The sequence below is a fragment of the Elgaria multicarinata genome, chromosome 4 (assembly GCF_023053635.1).
Source record: "Elgaria multicarinata webbii isolate HBS135686 ecotype San Diego chromosome 4, rElgMul1.1.pri, whole genome shotgun sequence".
Taxonomy (NCBI): domain Eukaryota; kingdom Metazoa; phylum Chordata; class Lepidosauria; order Squamata; family Anguidae; genus Elgaria; species Elgaria multicarinata.
The window spans coordinates 83,227,202-83,253,980 of NC_086174.1; the positions used below are offsets into that span (position 1 = coordinate 83,227,202).

The 26,779-nt window shown below is 41.7% G+C and overlaps 1 protein-coding gene across 4 annotated transcripts in view; it reads right to left on the minus strand.

Annotated features, from left to right (window-relative positions):
* LAMA2 (laminin subunit alpha 2) overlaps positions 1-26,779 on the minus strand; it is a 477,652-nt gene that overhangs the window by 4,484 nt on the left and 446,389 nt on the right. For all 4 annotated transcript variants that reach the window (XM_063124695.1, XM_063124694.1, XM_063124692.1 and 1 more), the window contains 9 exons: positions 25,174-25,350; positions 21,922-22,070; positions 14,545-14,721; positions 12,888-13,083; positions 8,751-8,810; positions 5,665-5,777; positions 2,989-3,178; positions 2,340-2,495; positions 742-895 (listed from right to left, as the gene is read on the minus strand). In XM_063124695.1, the coding sequence (XP_062980765.1) occupies positions 742-895; positions 2,340-2,495; positions 2,989-3,178; positions 5,665-5,777; positions 8,751-8,810; positions 12,888-13,083; positions 14,545-14,721; positions 21,922-22,070; positions 25,174-25,350 (1,372 nt within the window). The remainder of the gene's footprint in view (positions 1-741; positions 896-2,339; positions 2,496-2,988; positions 3,179-5,664; positions 5,778-8,750; positions 8,811-12,887; positions 13,084-14,544; positions 14,722-21,921; positions 22,071-25,173; positions 25,351-26,779) is intronic.

A 26,779-nucleotide genomic window follows, 5' to 3' on the forward strand; every position in this document is an offset into this window, starting at 1 on the left:
ATAAGAGTAGCTGCCTCCTTTTCCTCAAATTTAATTGGAGGAAAGTACAGTGGTGGGAATCAGAGGCTTGGCTCCTAAGCTCCTGCGAAGTGGGAGAATGAATATCTGGCAATTCATCCATCTGCAGCTCCCTGCACCATATTTCACACCATATTCCCAATGGGACCCCAATCCGTAGGAGCAGATCTGGGGGCAGGGGGCAGCAAGGGAAATGGCAGAAAAACCTTGTTCAATGAATGTGAATTATGTGCCATTTACAGAAAAAATAGTGAGGATTCAAGCCACATGCTTTAATAAAACGGCATTTTTATAAATAAATAAATTTTTATATAGATTTGTTGAGGGAACCTATGGTTATGATGGCACAACCAATTTTAAATGCCATTCCTATGTTTGCATTTTAAATGATGTTTCTATGTTTTTCTATGCCATGCTTTCATTTTGAATCATGAAAATAAGAAAGACTACAGCCACAATCTTCTGCAAAGCCTAGTTATTGTTATTCGTTAAACAAATTCAGTTTCCATAGTGCTGACACAGGAAGCAACCTCTGCGGGTTGCAACAAATATCTTCTTTTCCCCTTCCTCTTCTTTACTTTTCAGCCTTTGTTCTCTGATATGTTCATCCCCCCCCCCACCAACCTCAGCAATTACTTAGAAGGGTCTAGCCATGATTTCTAAAGAACAATTGAGAGTATCCTCTGGTGCTCCATTTAAGGATAATACATTGCGCAACATTACCTGTTTTGGCAAACCCTGTTCCTGCAAAGTATGTTCCTTTCTGTGCATTAGCAAAGCACTTTCCAACATTATAGCTGGAAGTAGGATTATTCAGATCCACAGGAGACTCTGTCATCTGAAAGTGTCGTATGCAGCCATCAATGCTATACACAACCTGAATATGGGTGAAAAATAGGATATTAGTAATACAGCGCTTACATCCCACAATTGAAAGACTGAAATATGGCATCAGGAAGGATCTGGCATTTTATTCACTGCTTTTGGTTAGCTGAAATGAACGAGTCTCTTTATATGACCATTCTACAAAATATCTGTTGACAATGAGACGGATCTCCGTTTATTATCTGAAGAATTGTGTTGCCTAGTGGAAATTCTAAGGAGCACATCACACAAAATCTGGGTCACTTTTTTCAGCCTCGTTTTATGTCAAAGGCAACCAAAACGTTTGGTATAACAGTACATCAATCTCTATTAGAAATATAAAATGCCACATCCTTTCAAGGCATTCCTCCTGTGTAGAACGTATTTTCAGCATCACAATAGGGAGTGTGTGAATTTACTGTTATTTGCATGAGTACATCTTTTGGACTAGCCGTGTTATGAACAGATGTCACCTCCATTGTACAAGCAGGAAAAGTCAGCCTGTTGCTAGAGTCAGTTTCATTTGTTAAGCAGCTGACTTTTTTTGTTCTTCCCATTCTGGGGATTTGGATCCACATTGCCTTGCTTTCCACTGGCAGATAAAGTAGACAATATACATTTTCCTGACATGGCTAAAGTCAAACGGCTTCATTATGGTTATCAGGGCTGATTCATAAAAGATTTTGTTGGAGTACTCTATGTAAATATGGATTAAAAAGAACAACGCATGGACTATTGAGTCTTTACATGAATTTTAGTAATGATAGGGTTAATGGCACATTTCATATCTAGCATACTGTGGGCATATTTTGTGCTTGGCAATTAACATTCAGATTTACAGCAGATTGGCTGCACAGATGGAAGTGGGCTTCCCACCCCTTCCTTTCTATAGCAGCTCTTCCAGGCCCGAGAAAATGCTACACAATGGGCCAGTTCACACATAAAGACAGCCCATGGGCTAAACTACCTATGGGCTGTCAGAGATGAGGGGCAGAAAATGGGCACAATTTCACTTTTACTCAGCAACCCAAGAGTGGCTTCTTTGTAGGTTGCTAAGGGTGAGGTTCAAACATGGACTGCACACTGTATGAAATCCTGCGATATTTCAGAAGATATCCAGGTTGGTTTGTTTTTACCGGGGGAAGGCACGGAGACATGCAGGAGGTTGACGTCAAAGGGACCCACAAACTTCTGTGAGTGGCCAGGCACGAGCATGCCGTATTTCGCTCCTGAGAAGTACCCCTCAGCCTCAAAAAAAGAGGTTAAGAACCAGATGCAAAAAAAATTGTACTAAGCAAATTTCAAGTCTTTTCAAGGACAACAAAAACAAAATGCTTATCTGTATTTCCCCCCCACAGTATGGATATAATGTGTGCATAGAGGACTGTGGTTGCTAAGACATAATGTAAAAATTCTGCTAGGACTTTAAAAGCATAAAATACATCTTCCTTCCTTACCGGACCAATTCTTCTAGTTGTATAGTTAACTGGCAATCCTCCAACATACAGCATCCCCACAACATCCAAAATATCAGCTTTTTTTGGACTAACAGTCCTGTTTGTAGCACCATCAACTACCAGGACACCGTCTTGCTTCCTTCGGAATATTTTTATCTGGAATAAAATAGAGGTTTAGCCTGTTGCTATTGTTATTTTTACAACATATTTTTGTTAGAACTGCTAAGGTTGCAGTCTATGCACACAGTCTAGTGTCAGTCTAGTCTCTCAGCCTAGGCATAAATAGGACATGTGCAGTACAATCCTATACATACCTACTCAGAAGTAAGTCCTACTATGTTCACTGCAGAATGCTCCCAAGTAAGAGCATTTTTACCTGGAAGTAAACTACATTAAAAACAAGGCGTTATTCTGTCTAAACATACATAGGATTGCCCTGTTATGGTTCTTGGGGCCAAAGACCTTCCTGGTTTTTACATATGACACTTTTGAAAAGGCCATATATGCTGAGACGTTGTAGAACTATAAGTCATAATAAGTGTGGAATAAATGAATGTAATAAATGAAATGAATATAAATAACTGCAGACTTGTTAAACCTTTTTCTTCCTCATCATAACTGGTGTGCCATTGTCAACATTATGTCATACCTTGTGCCACTGGCCATCATTGATTTTGTTGGGAATCATTGTGCTTGTGTTCCCATGTCCCAGGTCATAACTAAAGTAAGGAAAGCCATTCTTTATCTGAACGGTGGCAAAATCAGCATGATTGATCCGGGCCATATAGAAGAGCAACCCATTTTCAGCAGTAGTTCTGATTTCAAATTCAATGGTAAGTCTACAGATTTGGGGATAAAAAAGAAAAAAAGTCAAGAAACATGAATCTGCTTTATCTTTCAGTCTTCCTCATAAAGCTAGTGTTGCCAAAGTCAAACTTATTTATAAGACTTATAAAACCAAGACATCTAATATCCCATTTCTAAACTTGCCAAGGTGTATGGATATAATATTCATGTACTTACAGTAGAGACTTGATTTAAGGCTTAAACTACATGTGATTTATGTGTGCAGAAAAATAAGAGATCAAAACTTGCCCCCCCTCCACAAAAGGCCGTTTGTTCTTCTTAAGAGCAAACAGCCAAAACTAGGTTTTCAGTGTATTGAAATGGATAGTTATGACCTCTGAGCATATCCATGGAAAATTCCATGGTGATGGGATTAGTTATCTGTACGCAGGCTGGGACTGGGTTGTAACCCAACCCGCTGACTGACTAGATTTAGTTTGCAGGCCTGAGGTTCAACATCCCTGTTGGTTCTCCTGGACCTCTCAGCGGCCTTCGATACCATCGACCATGGTATCCTTCTGGATAGGTTGTCTGAGCTGGGAGTTGGAGGTACTGCATTGCAGTGGTTCCGCTCCTATTTGGATGGCCGATTCCAGAAGGTGGTGCTGGGGGATTATTGCTCTGTACCATGGCTCCTAAGCCATGGGGTTCCGCAGGGCTCTATCTTATCCCTTATGCTGTTTAACATATACATGAAGCCGCTGGGGAGGTTATCCGGAGATGCGGACTGAGGTGTCATCAATATGCGGATGATACCCAGCTCTACCTTTCCTTTTCATCAAACCCAGGTGAGGCAGTGACTGTTCTGAACCAGTGCCTGGGCACGATAATGGACTGGATGAGGGCTAACAAACTGAGACTCAATCCAGACAAGACGGAGGTACTGTTAGCGGGTGGTTCTTCTGTCCGGCGAGGTGATGTTTGCCCTGTCCTGGACGGGGTTGCACTCTCCCTAAAGGATCGGGTCCGTAGTTTGGGGGTGCTCTTGGATCCAGAACTGTCACTTGAGTCACAGGTGAACTCAGTGGCAAAGAGCACCTTTTATCAGCTTAGGTTGATATACCAGCTGCGCCCTTATCTGGACAGAAATAGCCTAGCTACAGTTATCCATGCTCTGATAACCTCTCGCTTGGATTACTGCAATGCGTTATACGTGGGGCTGCCTTTGAAAACGGTCTGGAAGCTTCAGCTGGTACAAAATAGGGCAGCCCGTTTACTAACAGGGACTGGCCGGCGAGATCACATTACGCCAGTCCTTTTCCAGCTTCATTGGCTGCCAGTCCAGGTCCGGGCCCAATTCAAAGTGCTGGTATTGACATTTAAAGCCCTAAATGGTTTGGGGCGAGGTTATTTGAAGGAACGCCTCCTCCCATATGTACCTGCCCGGACCTTAAGATCATCTACAGGAGCCCTTCTCCGTGAGCCCCTGCCAAAGGAAGTGAGGCAGGTGGCTACTAGGAGGAGGGCTTTCTCTGCTGTGGCACCCCGGTTGTGGAACGAGCTCCCCAGAGAGGTCCGCCTGACGCCTACACTGTACTGCTTTCGTCGCCAGCTGAAGACCTTTTTATTCTCCCAGTATTTTAACACTTAATTTTAGCTTAAATTTAAATTTTACTGTTTTAACTCTGTATTTTAATCTTATATCAATTTTGCTGTGTGGTTTTATCCTGGTTGTGCTTTTTATACTGTATTTTGTAATTGTGCTTTAAACCTGTTGGTTGTTTTATTGTGGTTTTAATTTTTGTGAACCGCCCAGAGAGCTTCGGCTATTGGGCGGTATAAAAATGTAATAAATAAATAAATAAATAAATAATCCCCGCGATACAAGTCCCACTGAGTTCAATGGCATTTATTCCCAGGCAAGTGGGTACAGGGGTTGCAGCCATGGACTTCTGTGTATAACTGAAACGGATAAAATGTACATTCCAAATATTCTAGCTAGTTTTATTGTATGTGTGAATGAAGTATATAAATCATACTTCAAAATGTATCTGTTATATCAAATTAATCTTAAAGTGCAATTCTATGCATGTTCATTCAGTAGTGAATCCCACTAATTTCAATGAGGCTTACTACCAAGTATACATGATTAAGATTGCCGCCACAGTGTCTATAGCTTGCAATATAAACAATTCCAGGAAAATTCATTCCAGCTACAGAGAAATGATCTTATTTGCCTATGACATTTGGTAAGTATAAACCATTAATTTTCTCTCCTTGGTATTTTTGTTTTATTTCTCTTTGCTCTAACAAACTTTTTAAATGAATGGTAGCTATGCTAATTTTGTAATGTAGCTTCTGGTTTAGCTGAATTCTAGAAGGGCAAGAACATTTCATACGTCATTTTATGCAGTACGTATAAGTCATCTTGCTCAGCTCCTTGAATGGTGGCTGCCCTGCTTAGAAGCATATCTACAGTTCACCAAACCACAACAGTAGAATGAACTTCTTGACCACTCCATCTGAAAATTGGACATACTTATTCTTAACTTTGGTGTCATCAAATGCAACAGCAATATGGCTGTTCCTCGAGAGGCCAAATTGCTTGCCACCTTCCAAGGTAATTGGCTCCACATCAGCAGCACAATGTTCCTGCAAAACAAAATGCCATCATAGCCTCCTCTTCCTTATGCTGTGGTAGTTTAGGATGCACACTGTCTACAAAAAACAATTCACATTCTGCCTGAAGAGTGGATCATTCAAATATCTCATCTTTGTGTATGGCAGGGTTTGCTTTCTGCTACACAGGAGGAGGAGTCTAGAACATTATGTCTTTTTTCTCTTTTTCAAATATTTCTACTGCTTGTCTTTTTGCTTTAAGAAGGAACACAAAGAACCAGTGATACCGCGTCTGTGTCAGCACACACATATTGGTCCCGTTCAGAAGACACCTTAAACCATGACTTTAAACACGGTGGTTAAGCCAGAAAGGCAGGCCGTGTTCAGAAGACACTTTAAACCATGGCTTTAACCATGGTTAATAAAGCAAAAACCCTTATTCACTGTGGTTAAAGCCATGGTTTAAGGTGTCTTCTGAACAGGCCCATTATGTATGCAGCAAACCCAATTTCCTAGGTTAGAGAATTGAGGAAATCAGGTCTATTTACATTGAGTTGGATCCAGGATCTGCCTTCAGTGGACAAAAGAGCTCTGCTCACGGAAGGTGCCCCTGTCTGATTTTCAAGATATCCCCGTCCTCCCCTCCGTTCAGTTGTAAAAGGTGTATGGATATGAAGTCTACAGCCTGATTACAGTACTCTTTCCAGATAGAGCATAAAGAAGAAATGTGTGTGTGTGTGTGAGAGAGAGAGAGAGAGAGAGGGAGGGGGGAGGGAGAGGGACTACAAATGTCCAGTCTGTAAAAGAATTGAACTATTTTTGATATAATGGCACTCTAGTTCAGGCCCAAATCAATGGCATGTGCTAAAGACAACCATAAATATGAATGGCATCTTAAACATTTTGAGTTTTTATTGGGTATGCTTTAAAAGGGTAAATCAGGGAAGGTCAGTTTGTGACCCTCCAGAAGTTTTGATCTACAGCTCCAATCAGCCCTAGCCAGCAAAGCGAATGGTAAAGGAAGTTGGGGTGGGGAGAGGCACACAGGATGCCCAACCTGGGCTAAATAAACAATCCCAGACCAGTCCCAGAACAATAATGGTACTGGGAAAATAGATCTTGAAGCCCATCTTTGAACACTTTATTTAACAGCCCTGGGTTAGCCACATCCTTTTTCTTCTGTTTCCATCCCAATTCAGCCGAGATATGGAATGCACGGTGGGGAGTTCAGTCTGTAAAGCATTTTGAAGACATCATAAACGATACAGGAACTTTATACTTTAAAGGGGAATTTCCTTTACTTTGGAAGTTTCAGCAACATTTGTTTCCATGCAAGGAAATCTTCACAATGATCAGAAGCTGATTTTCTGACAGTTTATCGGGACAAGCATACTCTTCTCAATCCACACCCAAGGTGAAATTAATAGGAACATATGAAGCTGCCTTATACTGAGTCAAACCACTGGTCCATCTAGCCCAATATTTTTTGACCCTTACTGGTAGCGGCTCTCCAGGGTTTCAGGCAGGATTCTTTCCTAGCCCTACCTGGAGCTGTGGGGGTTGAACCTGGGACCTTCTGCATGCAAAACATGTGCTCTACCACTGTACCCTCCCTTTAGAGAAAGATAGAGAAAAATAGAGAAGTAGAGAAAGACATAAGGCACAAAAACATTAAAGCACTTCCAGACATAGTGTTTTGTGGGTAGTGGATGCTCTGGATCAAAACATGCATCATCAAAAACCTACACATTCAGAGAACCAATTATGGCTATTGCTGCTAGTCCAGATAAACCAGCAAGATTTTCATTACTACATGACCAAAATGGCAACCGTCACTTTAAACAATCCAAATGGGGAAATTACTTTGAGGTACTTCTTGTTGCATATTCTGGTCTGGTACTACCACTGAACCAGAAGGTCAAACTAGGAGAGTGTCTGGAAGAGCCCAGTTACAAATGTGTGATGATAGTCCTTCAGCAACTGACCACTAACAAGCCCTCCCACCCTACATTGACCCGGTTCGCATGACTGACATCCGACTGTGGCTTAATTTATCCACAGAGGCTGTCATGTTGTGACAAGCGCTCACAGATGCAATTTCTGCATGGCACCCATGGGTGTCCAGCTTGCCATAGCTTGTGTCATGCGAACTCAGGTGGCAGGGGTTGTTTTAGGTTATGTGAGGGTTGTTTAGCCCTCAACTAAGCTCTGCTGCTTGGGTTTGCACAACATGGGAAGCCAGATCCTGTGAGTGACACGCAAAAATGGCACCAGTGGGCACCTGACACAATATGGCAGCCCCCATGGGTAAATTAAGCCAGGGTGGCTATCGTGTCATGCAAATTAGGCCATTGTCTACAGTCATATACTTTTCCTGTCCATTACTATCTGAAATGGGTGTATAGATAAAAATAAAATAGAATCCATCCAGTGGCATAGACTGGGAAATAAGATAGCCATGGACTGATCTGATGGGCATGGACTGGGAAATAAGATAAATATGCTTAATGAAACTAAAATTACATTAAATATTACAAGGGACCAAAAATGTCCAGAGAGAGTAGTTGAAAGCATCCACGGTTAGTCTGAAATGTTGACTAAAGGTTTGTGAGGAGGAGGATTAATAATAATAATAATAATAATAATAATAATAATAATAATAATATGCCTTAATCCTGATAAGTGTCATAGCCATGTATACCACAGAATAGCTTTAAGAAGAAACCTTTAATTGAATGCTTTTAGCTGAAATCTTGACGTGACATTTCCTGTGTGACAGGAAATTGATACCTTTAGTAGAGATGTTTGAGCAAATGGGAACACTGCTGTCTGATTATCTCACACATTTGTCTGCAAAGTTGCATTACCAGGAAAGGGGCGGGGGGAAGCCATTTAGTAACAAAGGAACAAGATAACATCACTGAAACAGCACTGCAGTTCATCTAGCAGTGTTAAACAAAACTGGGTTGGGTGGGTGAGGGAACTGGGGAAAACACTAGGAGATACCGTCACAGCGTCAACGTCAGCTGAAACGCTGGCACTCTTCACTTCAGCAGCAAGCAAGTCCTGAGAAGCAGTAAACAGCATGAGGCAGGAGTAGCAATCATGGATGTTGTTCTCTTGCTAAGCACATTACAGCGTTTCTCTAGCAGGAAGAGTTCCTGCTAGCCCAAACTCATTGTTCTGCCCATTGTTTTAAAGACCAACTTCGCCTCTGAAAACAAAAACCACCCCCAGAACCTATTCAAAGGGCAAATGGAGGCCTGCTTTTGCCAGCATCAAAGCCTGCAGCACACAATGCCAGACAGAGAAGCAGCAAATCAACCCATGATGAGAGAGCCAACTTCCAGTAGCCCAAATCATTTCGTACCAGGGGGATATACTGTAAAGGCATCAATACAAACTGAGACCAAAATGATTAAGCTTGTAAGCAATAAGCTGGAAAGAAATCAGAAGAAATATCTTGAGGCATCCACAATTCAGATGCTGCAACTATGGGTAGAATAGACTACTGAATATTAGATGGAATTTTAGTGATCTAGCAATACGTGGAGCAGTGTGGACATACCCTCTTGTTTAAGGCTGCCCAACAAACCTTTCAATAGTAATACATTTTAGAGGGGCAGCTCTGTTAGTTGCAGTAAAAACAACAGTTTCTTGTGGCACCTGAAAACAACACATTCTTTGTTATTTCAGTAGGAAGGCTCTCTCTGGATCTAATCCACGCAGTACTTAGGAGTGCCAGGTACTCTGAGTGGAGAGACTTCCGACCTAGATATCTTGAGGAATAACTGGTATCACCTCAACATAAAAGGATACCTTACTGATACATTCCTTGCTCAGACAGTCCGGCAGAAATGATTGTTGCAAATTCTTAATAGAATGTATGTCTGCTTCTCAGTATCTATTAAGGCATTATTATCTTTACTGCACCATTCCTCAAAAAATGTTGGGCAATTCAGAAGTCAGACAAAAAGTAATATGAAGCTGACGTATACCAATGAGTACTATCCATTGGTTCATCTATCTGGGTCCTCTGAATGACAGCAGGGATTACACCTGCAACCTTCTGTATACAAAGGAGATTCTTTCTCCAACTAACTGATATATTAAGTGATGTTTAATAGTTTTCTGTTATATATTTCTGAAGAGACATCACATGTGATTATATTCACCTTTGGGGAATATATCCACTGTGAAGCACATTTTGTAGTCCACTATCTTATTACTTGAAAAAGAACAAGATTTTGGTTTGGGTTTAAACAACATTATTTTTGCTATGAAATACCAAATGAGTATGCCTCTTATTATTTACCTTGAACAGCTGGCACATCTGTCCTATCTACATATGCATTGGCAGTGATTTATTTAGTACATGGCTGCAAAGGAAACTCAAAAGGAAAAAACCCCACACATTTCAAATCTTGTTTCAAACTGGAAGTTTATGATAGTCTGTCTTAAACTTTGGTTTGATCTGAAAGCAGGTTACCAGCTTTCAGTTTGCATCAACAACATAATGTTATTTTAAAAACTCTGTTTTTAAAAATAACTGGAAAATAGACAAACATTATTAGCTTCCACATGTTACCATTACGCCACCTTGTGGGAATGAATAAAAGTGCTGCTTTATACAACACATACAAGAATGAATAATGTATATCTATTATCCTGTTATTTGGACTGATCTTGGTTAGAAAACAATTGTTTTACATTTTATGATTCCTTAGAGAGACCATAGAGTATACAGTTAGCAAGTTAACCAGAGACTGTAAAACTAGTGATCCACATGTGTAACTCAAGTCTATCAGAAAGCCACAAAGTGCTCTGCTCATGCAAAAGTGCCTCTGACTGATTTCTAGAAATTTCCCCCTCTCGCTGCAGTCCCTCCCTCCAGACAGAGCTTGTGCTGTTCAGCAGGGTCATCTGAGCTCCAGAGAGGCTTTTCAGGGATACAAGGGGGCTGCAGGGGAGGGGACAGGGAAAATCTGTTGTATGAGTGATTTTCTGCTCGTATAACATCTTATATTTAATGTGGTGATTGTAGTAGACAAGAAGAGAGATTGTCTGGATTTTCCACTGTGGCTTCTATAGGAGGAAGTGATGAATGCAGTAAACAGATGCCAAACTCTTTTGTCACTGGCGACAGAGAGCAACGTTTGAAATGTTGACACTCTGACCTATAATCAGTTCTGTCTTTTGAAAGAGGAAAAGAGAAGAGATTGAGTAATAGGATTCCAACCCCTTTCTCCTCTAGATGACAGTTTCATACATAAGCCATCTCATTGCAAAAGGAAAAATCACTCCTATCTGATAGGTGGCCTGGGTGAAATTAAACCAGTGAACTCCATCCATTCTGTATTGCACTGGTATTCACCTCACAGACATGATATGGCCAAAGTTACTGTTCTGATGGCAGTTTCAGGGGAAAAGTCAAGCAGACGACTCTACTGGAAGTTGATTCCTAACGTGATAATTTCTATGGAAAGGGAATAAGAGACCAAAGGTTTGGAAAGCCTCATCACCACTGGCCTGCATTGAACACGTAGACTGGGTCAGGCTTTTGGTAATAGTTAACAGGAAATCAATCAAACAAAAAAGAATTCATCTCCTAAGGAAAGTTTGAGTATTAAATCCACTTTTAAAAGTATTAAGTACATACTATATCCTTATGCTTTGTTTTTAAAAGAGAAACATCTAGGAATGGGATTTAAATAAATTTAAAATAAATAGATAAATAAAGTCACGTTCATATTTAGTCACTGCCCTTCTTCTTGTCAAGAAATACTTTTGTAAGCCGCCATGAGAGCCTTTTTTGGCTGAATGGCGGCATAAAAATCCATAAATAAATAAATAAATAAATAAACTTGCTTGTCTTATTATTATTGTCAGGGCTGTGGTGTCCCTGAATCCTGCAAACAAATAAATTTTCACTTGGCATACAGGATGTCTTGTTTTTGTTAATTCAGAATACAGAGAATAGCAGAAAAGCAGACGAAAAACGACCTCTCTACTTCTACCTCTACGACCAGGACATTTTGTCCTGGCATCCAGATTTCCAGGACATCACAGAAGCCGCTGTTAAGATTAAAGACGGAGCAAATGTTAATTTTATTCTGAGCATGTCTGGGTTCGTACTTCAGTTGGAAACCAGTGGCAGACTCAGTGCTTGAGCTAAGTGCAAAGTATGAGTGGTGTAGAAAGGCCTAGAGAATCCTATCCTCACCACCGAAATTTATCTTATGGGGAAAAAAACATTGGGTCCATTGCCATACCCAGAATCAGTTATAATACACAAGTCCATTCCCAAAGTTTAGCCCCCAACCCAGTAGTGTCTCTGAATGGGCCCCTTTGCTGCCATTCACTTCTATCGGAAAAAGCAAAGTGCTGCACCTGGGGATTGTGTAGAGGAGGCACATCTTGTCTTCCTTTGACACTGGATGCCTTTGGATTCCATGTGTGTTTGCATGTGAATGTATGTGTGTGTGTACATATGCAGTCCAAGACATTGTCCCCCCACACCCTGGAGGAGCAGATAAGAGGAATGTATAACAAGATGCACTGAGAGTGAGATTAACTATGAATTGATATGTACACAATGCTTGCAGGTACATCTAGTCACTCTGTTCTCATCCAAGGTTGTTGGTACTTGTTCCAGTGTCATGATTATTCTATATAGCCCTGGGCAGAAGTGGATCAGTTAGATCTGGTAGTCAAGCTGCTCTGCACATGGGGGGGAATGTTTCATGCTCAATTTATTTCAAGTCTAAGAACGTTTGGGGCCCAAATCCAAAGTAAGTTAAGCACACCGAAGTCCCATTAAAGTTAACAGGGTATAAATGAGTCGCAACTAACTTGTTGTCTTGATATCATTGAAACTTAACTTTCTCTGAGTTTGGGTCTTGATGTTTTTCTTAGTGAGTCAAGAGACAGCAGATTTTGTTTTCCAGTGTATTTTCCTGAAGAGGAATATCGTTCAGAAATGGGGTGACGCCTCAGTATGCATTCCCATTTACAAAGTGCTACTTTAGTAAATGTAAGGAATTGTTAATGCACCATCACAATACAATTACGGAGCTTCCTAGTCCCATGTAAGAACAAATGATTAAAGAACACATGCATGCTATAGAAACAAAGAAGACTTACAGGTAAAGGAGGAAAAGGTGGTGGAGGAGGGGAAGTTGCACTTGCTTTCTTCTCTTCTGTTTCTGGCCCAGGATGGATCAAGATTGTCGACCGGTGAATTTCATCGTCTTCCTCTTTTTCATGCAGTGGTCCTAAATCAGGGCACCGGCCAATATCTGCATTTTCAAAGGACACCGGCTGGGCAAAATCCATTGGACTAAAGAGATACAAAGAAATCAGCGGTGTCAAATGGTGCCAGTTCTTCGACTGCGTACTTTTTTACCCTGTATATTTATTATTTATTTTAAAATGTATAATCTTTTTTAAGGCAGTACTCAAAATGAACTAGAAACCTGTTTTATGAACTTACACATCATACCACTTTTAAAGGCAATTTTGGATCTGCTTTAAAAGAAGCCTGGCGTACAGTTAGAAAGTTGAACAAGGCTCAAATCCATACAGAGCTACAAAATTCACTGGGTGATCCTGGGCTAGAGACGATCCCTCAGCTTGATCTACTGCACAGGGTTATTGTGGAGATTAAATGGGTGGGAACTCATGTATCCTGCCCTGAGGTCCTTAAAGGTTTTGCCCTGATGGTTGTGTGCTATCTCCAGTATTCAAGGCAGTAAGCCTGTGTGCACCAGTTGCTGGGGAACATGGGTGGGATGGTGCTATTGCACCATGTCCCCCCTTGTTGGTCCCTGGCCAATGGCTGGTTGGCCACTGTGTGAACAGAGTGCTGGACTAGATGGACCCTTGTGCCATTTTACCATAGCTGCTGGTTCTTGAGAGTCTATCCAACATGTGCCCTAATAAGTGTATGAAACATGTTGGATATGGAATGTAGTCATAAATAATAGTTACAAATAAAATAGCAATCTAATTTTCAACTATTCTTTTGTATAGGATTAATGAACATCAGCAGATTCTGTTCAGCACCTAACATCCAGGTCGCCTATATTATTTTCAGTTTTTTAAAATCACCAGTAAGTTGACTTATTTCGCATCCAGTCTGCATATTATTATTATTATTATTATTATTATTATTATTATTATTATTATCATTATTATTATTATTATTATTATTATTATTATTATTATCATTTATATACTGCTCCATAGCCGAAGCTCTCTGGGCGTTTCACATAAGATAAAACATTTAAAAACAATATACAAAAATTAAAATAGCAGTGAACCGCCCAGAGAGCTTCGGCTATTGGGCGGTATAAAAATGTAATAAATAAATAAATAAATAAATAAATAAATAAAAACCACAAAACACGCAAAATTCACATAATTTAAAACCACTATATTAGTTTTTCTTAAATCTCTTCTCACCTTATGAAAGTATCTGGTATTTTACCATGGATTGTATGCAATGTCAGTCCTAGTTAGAGTAAGCCCATTGAAATGAATTGGACTGAAGTTAGAGTGACACTGGATACAACTCGTGTCAGGAATAGTTTCATTTATCAATGTGCTTGCTTTACTTTGCCAAAAAAATAAACAAACATGGGAATTGGTCCTAGTGGGATGTTTGGACTGGGATATCTTCCTGGCCAAGATTACTGGCAGCTTATGTCATATTATGGGCAGGCACATCTCACAAATATTTAAGACAGAGGTGTAGGATAGCATCCAGTGGTTTCTAGTTGAAACATCAACGTATACTTACGTAGCATTGACTACCAAATTCCATATGCAGCCACTGAAGGCAGGGATGTTCCTAATTGGGAAAATGTGAAATTCAAGTGGTGCCCCTCCCACAAAAAGCTTCTTAACAGAAATAGGCTGATCTGATGGGAGTCTCTGAGACTGTCTTCGGTCTTCATCTACTTGTATGGCAATCAACCTATAAAATGATTAAAAGCCAGTTAATACACAGATACCCTGATGCAGCTAGGGCTGCGTGATGATGATGTATTCAATTATACCCTGCTTATATACAGAATACTCTAGGGGCATACGAAGTTAAAGCAATTTAAGCAAGATAAAAACAATAAAATACCACAGGCAGCATAAAAATGTTAAAAACAACTTAAGAAGATAAAACAATCAATAAAACCACACAGCATAAAAACAATGTATAATAGTTAGCAATGAGATTCTAAAAAGGGAAGTCCTGCTGGAATAAGAGAGTCTTTAAGAAGAAGGACCGAGGGGACAGGAGCAGGCAGAAGTAACATCGGGGCCTGCTCCTGCTGGACTCTTCCCCCCCCCCCCACAGGGCAAACTGCCATCTTGGCCCTGTGGGGAAGAAGAAGGACCGAGGGGACAGGAGCAGGCAGAAGTAACATCGGGGCCTGCTCCTGCTGGACTCTTCCCCCCCCCACAGGGCAAACTGCCATCTTGGCCCTGTGGGGAAGAAGAAGGACCGAGGGGACAGGAGCAGGCAGAAGTAACATCGGGGCCTGCTCCTGCTGGACTCTTCCCCCCCCCCACAGGGCAAACTGCCATCTTGGCCCTGTGGGGAAGAAGAAGGACCGAGGGGACAGGAGCAGGCAGAAGTAACATCGGGGCCTGCTCCTGCTGGACTCTTCCCCCCCCCCACAGGGCAAACTGCCATCTTGGCCCTGTGGGGAAGAAGAAGGACCGAGGGGACAGGAGCAGGCAGAAGTAACATCGGGGCCTGCTCCTGCTGGACTCTTCCCCCCCCCCCACAGGGCAAACTGCCATCTTGGCCCTGTGGGGAAGAAGAAGGACCGAGGGGACAGGAGCAGGCAGAAGTAACATCGGGGCCTGCTCCTGCTGGACTCTTCCCCCCCCCCACAGGGCAAACTGCCATCTTGGCCCTGTGGGGAAGAAGAAGGACCGAGGGGACAGGAGCAGGCAGAAGTAACATCGGGGCCTGCTCCTGCTGGACTCTCTCTCTCTCTCTCTTTCTTTCTTTCTCTCTCCTCCCTCCCTCCCTCCTTGACTCCTTTTCCTTGTGTGTCATGTCTTTATTAGATTGTAAGCCTGAGGGCAGGGACTGTCTTTTTCCTAAGTGTAAGCCGTTCCGAGAGCCTTTTTTCGCTGAGGAGCGGGGTATAAATATGATAAATAAATAAATAAATAAATTTAATGCCTGCTTAAAGACACTCAAAGATGTCATCAGGTGCATTTCAACTAGCAGGTCATTTCACACTCGAGGGGCAGCAAAGGGAAGGTTGTCTGGCATGTGGCCACCAATTGTACATTAGGGAGTCTCAGCAGATGACCCTCTGAGGATTTTAAGTGGTGGGCTGGAATGTAGGGGAGGAGGCACTCCCTAAGGTACCTTGGGCCTAGACCACATAGGGCTTTAAAAGTAAGAACCAGCGGGCTGTCTATATGTGTGGGGAGACCCGTAGTGGCTGTGGAACTGCACTGCATCCGTTACATGATGCAGGCGCAGCTTTGCAGTTACCACGGGGCTTTCCTGCGAAGCTACAGATTGAAAAAGTTGGGGCCTTACCCAACTTTTACAGTGGAAGCGAGATCAGTATGGCTCTTCCGCCATCTGACCTTGTTCCGGGGCTGATCCAAGGGGCAGTCCTGCTGGAAGGCGACTGGCGATAGGTTGCCTTCCACCAGGAAGAGGGCGGGGGCAGCTCTGGTACCCAGATGATCGTTGTAAACCCTCCTCCCTCCACGCTGGAATTACCCGCCACCACCTCGGGAGAGGGAAATCGCAGCGTTTTAGAAGGCAGCAGTGTCAACACTTTACATTTTGCCCAAAAGGGAATTGGCAGCCAGCGTGATGACTATTAAACAAAGTAGAAGTCTTATCAGTCAAGGGTTTGGCAAGGGGGAGGAGGGATGGGGCTGGGCTCTGTCCTTCCTGTCCCCCTTTCTCCATCAAACAGCTGACTGGCAGGAAAGGGGACTGGCAGCTTCATTTAAAGGGCTTTATGTGCACCGCTTCACGTGGAGCCCAAACAATTCATTAAGGCTGCCTAATATGCAAATCTGTAAGCATCATCGAAGACTGCATCCGCCATAAACCCAAACAATAAACCATAAGGCTGAGTAAACCCAAACAACAAACATTTATCTTGAGCAGCTTGCTTGGAACAGCTGAGGTTTCTTAGTCAGGGCTTTAAAAAACAAACAAAACTCAAACCAGTAGGATTTCAATTATATTAGTATCACGATGAGCTGAAAAATACAGCCGGCAGATTGACAGCCTTAATATTGATAGCAAGAATCAAGTCTGTTTGGCTGCTATGTTAAGTATAATCACACACAGCTTAGTAAGGTAAAACAGCAAGGGGCCCCATCTTGTTCGGCAATTTATTTTCTTGGAATTCATACTAGTCATTATCTTCTTGTCGAGGAACAAAGAGGCCACCTGAGTGTGGTAGCTACAGTAATCAATAAAAGACAAAGATGTTTACCGGATGTTTTCCAAAGCTACAGACAACTGCAATGGCAATATGGCGACAGGCTGCAGCACCAGGAGTCTCTTTCCTACAGAGGCCCGATCCAGAGCTCCCTCTGAACTCTCCACTCAGCAATAACTAACTGTGTTCCCAAATGGCCAGAAGAAGCAAACATTCCACTTTGGCCTTTGTTGCGCCAGTTTAATGGTTTGTGCCATCTTTTAATTTTTGTGAACCACCCAGGGAGCTTCAGCTATTGGGCGGTATAAAAATGCAATAAATAAATAAAGGCATTGAATTGCATCCAATGCCATGCTTGAGCAAGGGTGCTCACATAAGGGGACTTCCCCACCCCTCTGCCTCACTGTAACCCGCTGAAAAGGGTTACGGGATCCTCAAGTATGGGCTGGGCTGCAGGGTGGAAGCTGCAGTAGGAACAAGGAATGGGGGGGGGGGAAATTGGGCACAGGCAGCTGGGTCTCATCCTTGCTGGAAGCAATCCAGCTATTATAACTGTTATAAATTCCACATTGCTCTCCCAATCTTATGCATTTTTAGTTGGAAGTAAGTCCTATTGAGATCAATGGGACTTACTCGCTAGGACTGCAGATAGTTTATTATTAATGGTAATAATAATTATTACTACTTTTGCATTGTAGTTTTTATAAAGAATGTTATAATAGTTAGTGTGAAAGTGATTTTGTGGGTGGGCACATTTATATGAGCCCCAATGCCCCAACCCTGTTTTAGCAAACAATGGGCTGCCACTGAGATTGCTAATCACTGATGCCCATCCTCAGTTTAAAAAGCAAAATGTAACCATGTCCCACCACTTACCTGGGAGGGCTACAAGATTGTTCATGAACATTAAGAACATCACAAAGAGGAGGGCATTGGACATTTTAAAAACTCGTATTCACTTTGGAGCATAGATACAAAGGTAGACCGGGCACAAATGTAAAAGTAGCTTAATTTGTCCAAAAGCTTAGAGGAGAAATTGTCTAAGACTTAGAATATACATTATCCTTACAGCATAGTCCTGTGCATGTATACTCAGAAGTAAGCCCCACTGAGTTTAAAAGGACATATTTCCAAAGGAATATGAATAGGATTACAGCCTCGACTAACCCTGATTCTCAGGGTAGGAACTGGGGCTCAAAGATCAACTGGGTTTTTTTCCAGCTCCATGATTCTGTGCCAGAGAACAGAACAACAACAACCCCAAATTAGATTTCAAATATATTTGGGTAACAAATTTCAAGCAAAACTCTACATCCCCAGAATTGTTGGATTTTGCTGTAGCCGGTAAACACTGCTGCTATCTAATTTGTAATCATTTACAAAGCTCTCTGATATTGTCCAGTTAGCAGAGAAAATGTTCACACACTCTGTCCCAGAAGACCCACAAACAATGGAGGAACCTAAGGAGGATTAGGCACGGAAGCGCCCTCAGTACGACGTGTAGAATCCCCCTAAGTCCCAATGCTGTCCTAAAATTATCCTGGAAAGGGAAGCAATTAGTTGATAATTGTATGGACAATTAGCTTTCTAAAGAGTTCTTTAGAAACACGAAACAAAAACTCCCTCTGCTTTTAATAGAATAAAGCCAGTGTGATTGTTAGCAAATGAAGAGGTTTGTTTAATAAATGACCTTTTTTCCATTCCTATTCCATTCCAGTTTATGGGGAAATGAATTCTGTTGAACCTTGTATTGGACAAGGTTTATGGAAATCAGGATAAGACTAGGACACCTTTTTCTCCACTAGAGTGTGCTGCAAAAGCAGTAATGTGCAAAAACGACTAACCACATCCTCACAGGGTAACATTAACATCACCCTGTGTATTATACAGCATTTTGATTTTGTTTTGTTAAATTGAAAAGATTTATTTTGGCATTCTCTACTTGTTACTGTATTATTATCAATACTTGTCAGATGGTGTTTTGTGACAGCAATAGTGGTGGTCTTTTCAGAAAATTAAACACCTTGTGTCTTTAATTCCACTTAAAGTGGAAGTTTTAACCAAATCAGTTATTGCCAAGTGCCAGTGTGGAAGGCGAAGATCTTTGCCTGGGAGTTATTTATTTATAAGATCATGGGTCAAGGAAAGATGGAGGTTCTGACAAAATGTAATGAACAGGAACAGAAATGAAAACCAATGAATGTACTTTTTAAGAGATACATGAGAGAGGCAGGGCCTACAGCAGAAGATGCTTCTTGATGCAACTAGAGAAGAAAAAACTATAATCAAAGTAATCCCTTCTGGCCCCTAAATCAACGTCTCTTCTGATAGCTTCAGAAGTAATGGACACATATGACTTATGCTTCCATGTCTCATCTTCAGATTCATATTAAGGGCTTTACTACAGGTTTATAGGTGCAAATATCTAGCTTCACAGCAGTACTTTTGGAGAGAGTAACCTGTCCCCCACTCCTGCCACTTCAGAGAGACTTCCCCTCCATTTCTGTTCATAATAATTTGTAGCCACTGTATTCCTGTCTGTCCTAAACCAAATGGCATCTCCCCTCTCCTCCATTTGTTCAACTTTTTCAGTAAATAATTTATTATTGCATATCTAGCCTCTTGGGGCATGATTTGCGTGTAAGGTTTATCCAAATCACAATCATTCACAAATGCATTCTATCTGTTGAATGGTATCTGATGATATAAATTTTCCCACAAATTAAGAAAAAAGAATGTTAAAAGAAAATTTGCTATATAATCCCAACCAATCAGGGTTTCTAGTCTTGATTGAGAAGGATTCCTTCTCAATCATCCCAGAGTACAGGACATGGAATAATGGGCTCAAGTTACAGGAAGTCAGATTCTGGCTGAACATCAGGGAAAACTTCCTGATTGTTAGAGCAGTATGTCAATGGAACCATTTACCTAGGGAGGTCGTGGGCACTTCCACACTAGAGGCATTCAAGAGGCAGCTGGACAGCCACCTGTCAGGTATGCTTTAATGTGGATTCCTGCAGTGAGCAGGGGGTTGGACTCAATGGCCTCAAAGGCCCCTTCCAACTCAACTATTCTATGATTCTATGATATGCTTTGCTTCAGTAAAACTACCATAGTCCAGTGTGGAAAGACAGAGAGCATCACCTTTCTTACATTGGCAATGAGAACACATTTCTTACCCCACCTGTCATACATAATGCCCAAAGGAAGTATGCATTTTAAGGGAGCACAAAAATGCTCAGAATAATTGAAAACCTTTTGTGCTCAGCTCTAATGCACGTGCGGGGGGAATGCATCCAGGCATGTGGAGAACATCTATTTCTCTTGGAAAGATATGCGCATTTCCAGGCAAGGTCAAAGGAAGTATTTATCACCCATGCTGCGTGTCTCTGTCAAAACACAGGGCAATAGCCAATGGTGTCATTCTGCCAATTAAATTGTACTTGTGCAACTCTGCCAAAACTATTAGTTGCACAAACAGTCGCACAAGCGTAACTTTATCTGGATCCTCCTCCTGTGCATAGTTGCATAACTAATTTCCGCTAATGCAACATTACTTGTGCAAGCTCAGTGCCGCCATTAGATACTGCCCACAGTCATAATCTTTTTTGAATTAAAAGAATAAATCCTTCCCACCAATTTATAGGAAGTCAAATTTAGCCCACAAATATCACCATAGGCTTTTGGGGTGAAACTGCGCAATAAAAAAGCAGCCGGCTTTTTCCCCCTTTTGTTGAGAGGTCACCGCCTTCTTCCCGCCATCTGTCGATGGTGACCTCGCCTCGTACCAAGGCTAGGAGGCATTCAGGTGGCAGCTTGAGGCCCATGGTAGGTCCGACAGACATGCGGGAAGGCCGGCAGAGGGCGGGCCTGATGCGCTTAACGGCTGCTGGCGCGGCTCAGAAAACCCACACTCCCTCCTTCGGCGGAGATTTGCCAGCCTCACCCTGCAGCTACAATGCCACGGAGTTTTCAACAAACGAGCAGCAAAGCAATGTTGTTAAGACGCCCCTTAAGAAAGATCTCATTACTTCAAAAGTGTACTTTTGCAGCTGTTACACAAGTGCATATTAAATCATTCCACACTGTTTAGCAACAATTGAAGGGGAAGTATGGATAAGGAGAAAGAAAAGAACACGGTCACACCCATCAAACATTGCATCTACACTAGGCATCTAGCAGCTTGTTTTGGCATGAGCCAGTGCTGTTGCTGCACAGCTCAGAGTCACAGACATCCACCTTCTCTTGACTGCTGTGTGGTGATGATGAGATACAGAACATACTTAGCCTGCCTGCAGAACCTGTCTCTTAAACATATAGGCCCCCTTTTCTGGCTCCCCCTCCCCCTCCCCCATCAATAGCTTTACCTGCAAAACCTATAAAGAAGTTTCCGTTTCAATTCAGCATGAGTGCCGTTAGGTCCTGATGCAGCTTTTGCTTCTCTTTGGAAGCTGTTCCCTTAATATTAGTTCAAGTTTCGATTCCTCAGCCACACAAATTAGATTAATAAAGTGTATTTGCAAAAGGCATCAAAGGTTAAACATAGCAATTTAGATTAATGAAAATCTTAAGCAGCAATGCCTACACTAAAGCGTGACCTATGCCTTAATGAAATCGTCACTGTCAGAAGATGACTTTTAAAAGAAAGCTGCAGAGAGATTCCATTCTTCCTTTCTCATAGTTGTGGTTGCTTGACTGGAATAGACATTCAGGGTTAATACAGTATCTCTCATAGTCTGATTTATTACCCTGGGAGCCTTTCTATCCAGATAGAGTGTTCTCTGCCATCATGAAACTCGCCAGATTCCGGTTTAATGGCGATCCTGTGAGGATCCCTGATTCCATTAGAGATGTGCACTTCTAGCCGACCTCCATTCAGGAACACTGCATAATGGGCCTGCAATGAGAAGCAACATTCTTAACCAAGTTCTTACAACTAGCCTTGTGTTCTCCTAAGATCATTTCCTAACATAATACACACCCTCCCTTTATATGTACGACAGAAAATAACACACAGCAACATCTGCCGTATACTTTATTACTGATGAACCAGGAGGAAACTATTCAATTGAAGTCCCTGATGACAGTGATTTGAAATTATCAAGCATCCATGCATGTTGACTCTGAGCTGCCAACCTACTGTGTGCTGCTACAAAAGAATCTGTATTGCTTCTGCACAAAGTACTGAAAGCCACAATCTACTTTAGATGCTGCTGAAACTATTTTAAAAAATATTCCCAATACAAAGCATTTATCATGCCAACTGAAGGTAATGTTATAATTTAGAGGAATTCACCAACAAAATACTAAGGGTGCAATTGTAGATAGTAAAAACTTGTACAGCTCCCAGCATTCTTCAGCTAGCCATGCTGGCTGGGGAATGCTGGGAGTTGCAGGACTTTTTTCTGTTTAAGCCTGCCAACTCTTAACAGCATACAGGATTCAGGGTGCTTGCTATTACAGTTAAAGGTAGCTTACAGATGATAGAAGACTGAGTGCATCACTACATTAGGGTAGAATCATGCTGCCTTTCCAGGGCTGCTCCTTTGTGTGATTGTAATGGTCTCCATTACATGGGCAGGCAGGAGCGACCATGTGGTTCGAATTGCCTACTACGTGTTTTGTAATTGAAAACTTCCCCTCCTTTCGGTGCTCATAGCCTTGAATGGCACAGTGCCTGTCAGGGCTGGAAAATTTACCCACAGAGGGTTAAGCCCTGGAAGAAGAAAAATTGGACTTTGGCACAATCTCTGGATCCTTGATTTTCTACAGGTGTAACACATCAGTACTGGACTATAAAATGTCAAGGACAAGGGAGGTGGCCTCCTGACTAATCTGTTAATTGAATAATTGGCTGATGAAACTGTGTGCAATACTATGTATGAAATGTATATAAAGTTGTTCAGATGTAATAGTGGTGTTGGTGGATGCTGGTCAGTGATATTGCGTATGCTGGATGTATTTTGTTCAGAAAACGTTACACGCCTCAGTAAAATCTTTGCTGAAGAAAGTTTTACGTGCCGTGATTATATTTCTTCCTAAGGGACGGCGCTCAGAAACCAAGCAAAAGAATCAAACGCTGAAACTGCTGTGTTGCGGCTTAATCTCTGCGAAGTCAATTCCTCACAGTGCCATCTAGTGGCTGTTTTATAGCACAACTTCAACTTTAGAGACTGGGAAAACCCTCGCTATTTCATAAGAACCAGAATATCTCAGGTTTTTCTTAGAGCGAGATTTCTGGAGGAAGGGCTGGGAGATGTCCTGGAGATTGATGACATCATCTAAAGGACTTCCATGGGTTGCCAATCATGAACATCCTATATATCACTGGTGTAAAGACACAGTGAGGAATGCTTATGCTAGACACTGTCAGCTATGCTTTCTATGAGAGGGATGGGCAGATCATCAATTGCTGGTCCATGTCAGCTTCACACATGTTCTTTTCTAAGTCTGTTCAGTCCTGTTTTTGTATCAATTTTATATATGCTTGAGAATACATTTTATTTTCATTTTTTTTTAACAAAATATGAAATTTTGTATCCCTTTTTATCCTACAAGTTGGAATCTGTGTTTTGTCTGTTTTTCATCCTAAAATATACCAGGGCAGTTCCCTTAAAAATGCAGATTGAATGAAATTCTTCCAGAACTTCTATTCTACCCATTGTCTCCTTCCTTCGTCTCTTCCTCCCTCCATGGCACATCTGTATAGAGAAGAGGAGATTGGGACTATCTGAACGAGAAGGAAGAACTGATTTGGGAAAGCGCTATTTCTACAAGAGTTCTATTTTAGCAATGTCTGTGATACAAACATAAGCAAAATAAGGTTGTCTAGAATATGCCAATGTTTCAGTCAATATATAGGTTGAATTAAAAAGGAGTCTTTTCTATAAATGGCTCAGAATACTATGGTTATTCTAAAGGGATGTAAAATCACTGAGAACACAGGGCAAAGAAAACATTATAAATGTACAGTAAAACAGGGGACCTGAACCTCTTTGAGCTTGGGGGCTGAATTCTACTTTAGAGAAATTCCCAGGGCTGTACTGTAGAGGTGGTTGGGAGCAAAGGCAAAAGAGCAGGCCCAAAATATCTGAAATACAAGCATGTTTTAGCTTAAAGCTCTTATTGCAGGCAACTAAGCTTTAGGAGAGGCATTTCAACCTTTTAGAATGTGGGAAACCCTGTGGAAAAGTTGGGAAACTACCAAACTACTGGTGGCTGGGAAAAGGGCTGGACTGAAATCCCAGGAGGGTCAGAGTTCTGCACCTCTGCAGTCAACCAAATCACATTCTTCCATCAGAAATAACATCCCCAGTATCTTTTAAAAAATTAAACCACTACATGACCATATTCAGACAACACACTAAGCCACGTTGGGTAAGCATTTTGAACTAAACATTATGACTTAGCGTGTCGTGTGAACCATTCCTAACCATGGTGGCTACATAACCATGGTTTAAACGCGCTCACTAGCCATTTGCTGCAAAAGGGTTAGTGGTGTAGCCATGGCTTAGCATGTCATCTGAAAAGGCCCCATGTGTGGTGACAACTGATTGCCAAGTAAAATGAAAAACACATAGAAATCATTAAATGAACCAGATTATTGGCATGTAGATAATGAATCACTTTGCATATTGTTTTCTGACATGTCTCTATTTGTTTTTTAAAAATCATAAGAGTGCCAGCATTATCAAGGGGATGGCCAACAAATCAGTGACTGAGCACATGCTTTGCATGCTTTGACATCTATAATAAAAAGAAAGATCTAGATGCACCTAACGTAATAAGATATAACCTCCAAAGCTCTGATAAGGACAACTTTCAAGGGAACTTGAATCTTATTTCCTTTCCCACACAGTTGAAAGTAGAAATAATGTATTTTGCAGAACAGGATCTGAATATATATATATATATATATATATATATATATATATATATAGCTTCTGCCAAAGAGCTACTAGAAACAATAAACCAAACATTCTCTATTAAGTGTGCATTACCTGCCCGGTCTGCCTGCGTTTCCTCCTTGGGGGTACAGGCACCCCGCTAGTGCCGAAGAGAATGACACCAGATTCATTTTTAGTGCTGAAGGACAAATGGATTTCTGTTCCCACATGAAGCGAGACTGGCGGCATCTCCACAAAGCCCGGTTTAGGGAAGCTGACTGTGTAGATATTCTGTGCGGAAGAAGGAACAGAACAGACAACATTCTTGAAACAGAAGATTAAAATGAATAAATAGTGCAACAGTTTACATTTCAAAGTGTTGTACTAATATTTATCATCTGTTAATTCATTAGTAACTGAAAACGTTTAGGGCACAACCCTATGCATGGTTAGAAAGAGAAAAGTTCTTCAATGCCCAGCATACCTGCATCAGCATATTTGGCTCATGAATCCTGGGTGTTATAGGGCTTTTTTTTCCTGTCCAAACATACATAGATATCTTAAATTCAGCAAAAAAATGCTGAAACACCTGGGCTCCCAATATTATGGGGCCCTTATACTCCTGCCAATTCTTTTACAACTTACCAATTCCCTTCCACAAGGAGCACCCACCACTTATACAAGGGAGATTTAGTATTTCCAGAGGAACCCGAAACAAGCAGAACCGCTCAGTTCTGGAAGGATGGAGTAGGCGGTGCTTGTATAAGGGAACTCTGCTGACATGCCTTCTTCAGAAAGGAGTGTTTCCACTCATTCCGGGGTTTCCTCTAGGAAGCGCTAAATCTCCCTTGTGTAAGCATTGTTTCCTTCTTGCGCAATGCAGTTGGTGGGACCCACAGCTTGCAGAAAGGAATTGGCAGTGCAGAAAGTAATTGGCGGGAGCGTAAGCACTCCATTGGGTTCTGCCAGACATGACTAGCTAGGCTTGGCAAGTCACAAGATCAGAGATCTGCATTGTGGGCAGTATTCAATGGGGCTGCTCTGCTCCTGCAGAGTGAGACCTACCAGTGAGACCCACCACTTGCACAACGGGCAGATGGTGCTTCATAAAGGACCTGTGGAAATGCTCATTTCTGGATCAGAACACATCAATGGATCTCCCTTCTATGAGCTCCGCTGACCTGCCCCATACCAGAAATAAGTGTTTCTGCTAATTTCAGTTTCTTTTACAACTGCTAACTCCCCACTGCTTTAGCGGTGGGTCCCACTGGCACATGGGCAGCATAGGATACTGTGCTGTATCTTTGAAATCTCCATTGCAGAGCTATTAAAGTAACTATGAATTTCCCTGCCTGTTTCTCCTCTCACCCTATCAATTACCCTCCTTCCCCAGTGGTTGTTATGAACAGGACTCCAGGAGCATCACACAGCAGGTGGAGAAGGAAGAGACAGATGCCAAGACGGGGAAAACAGCTTAGCTATGGCTTCAAGGAGGGATTTAAAGGGATAGCAGAAGTCTCAGCATTGCAAGCATGGTTATCTGAATCATGGGAGTTGAACTACAAGTCACTTCCTAAAAGTTCATATAATTTAAAAACAAAGCAATCTATAGAAATATAATAAAACAGCGGTAACAGTCTTAAAAAGCTAGATAGCATAATATCTAAATACTTTAAACAGGAAAACGTCTGGGCAAATAAAAAGTTCTTCACCCCATAAA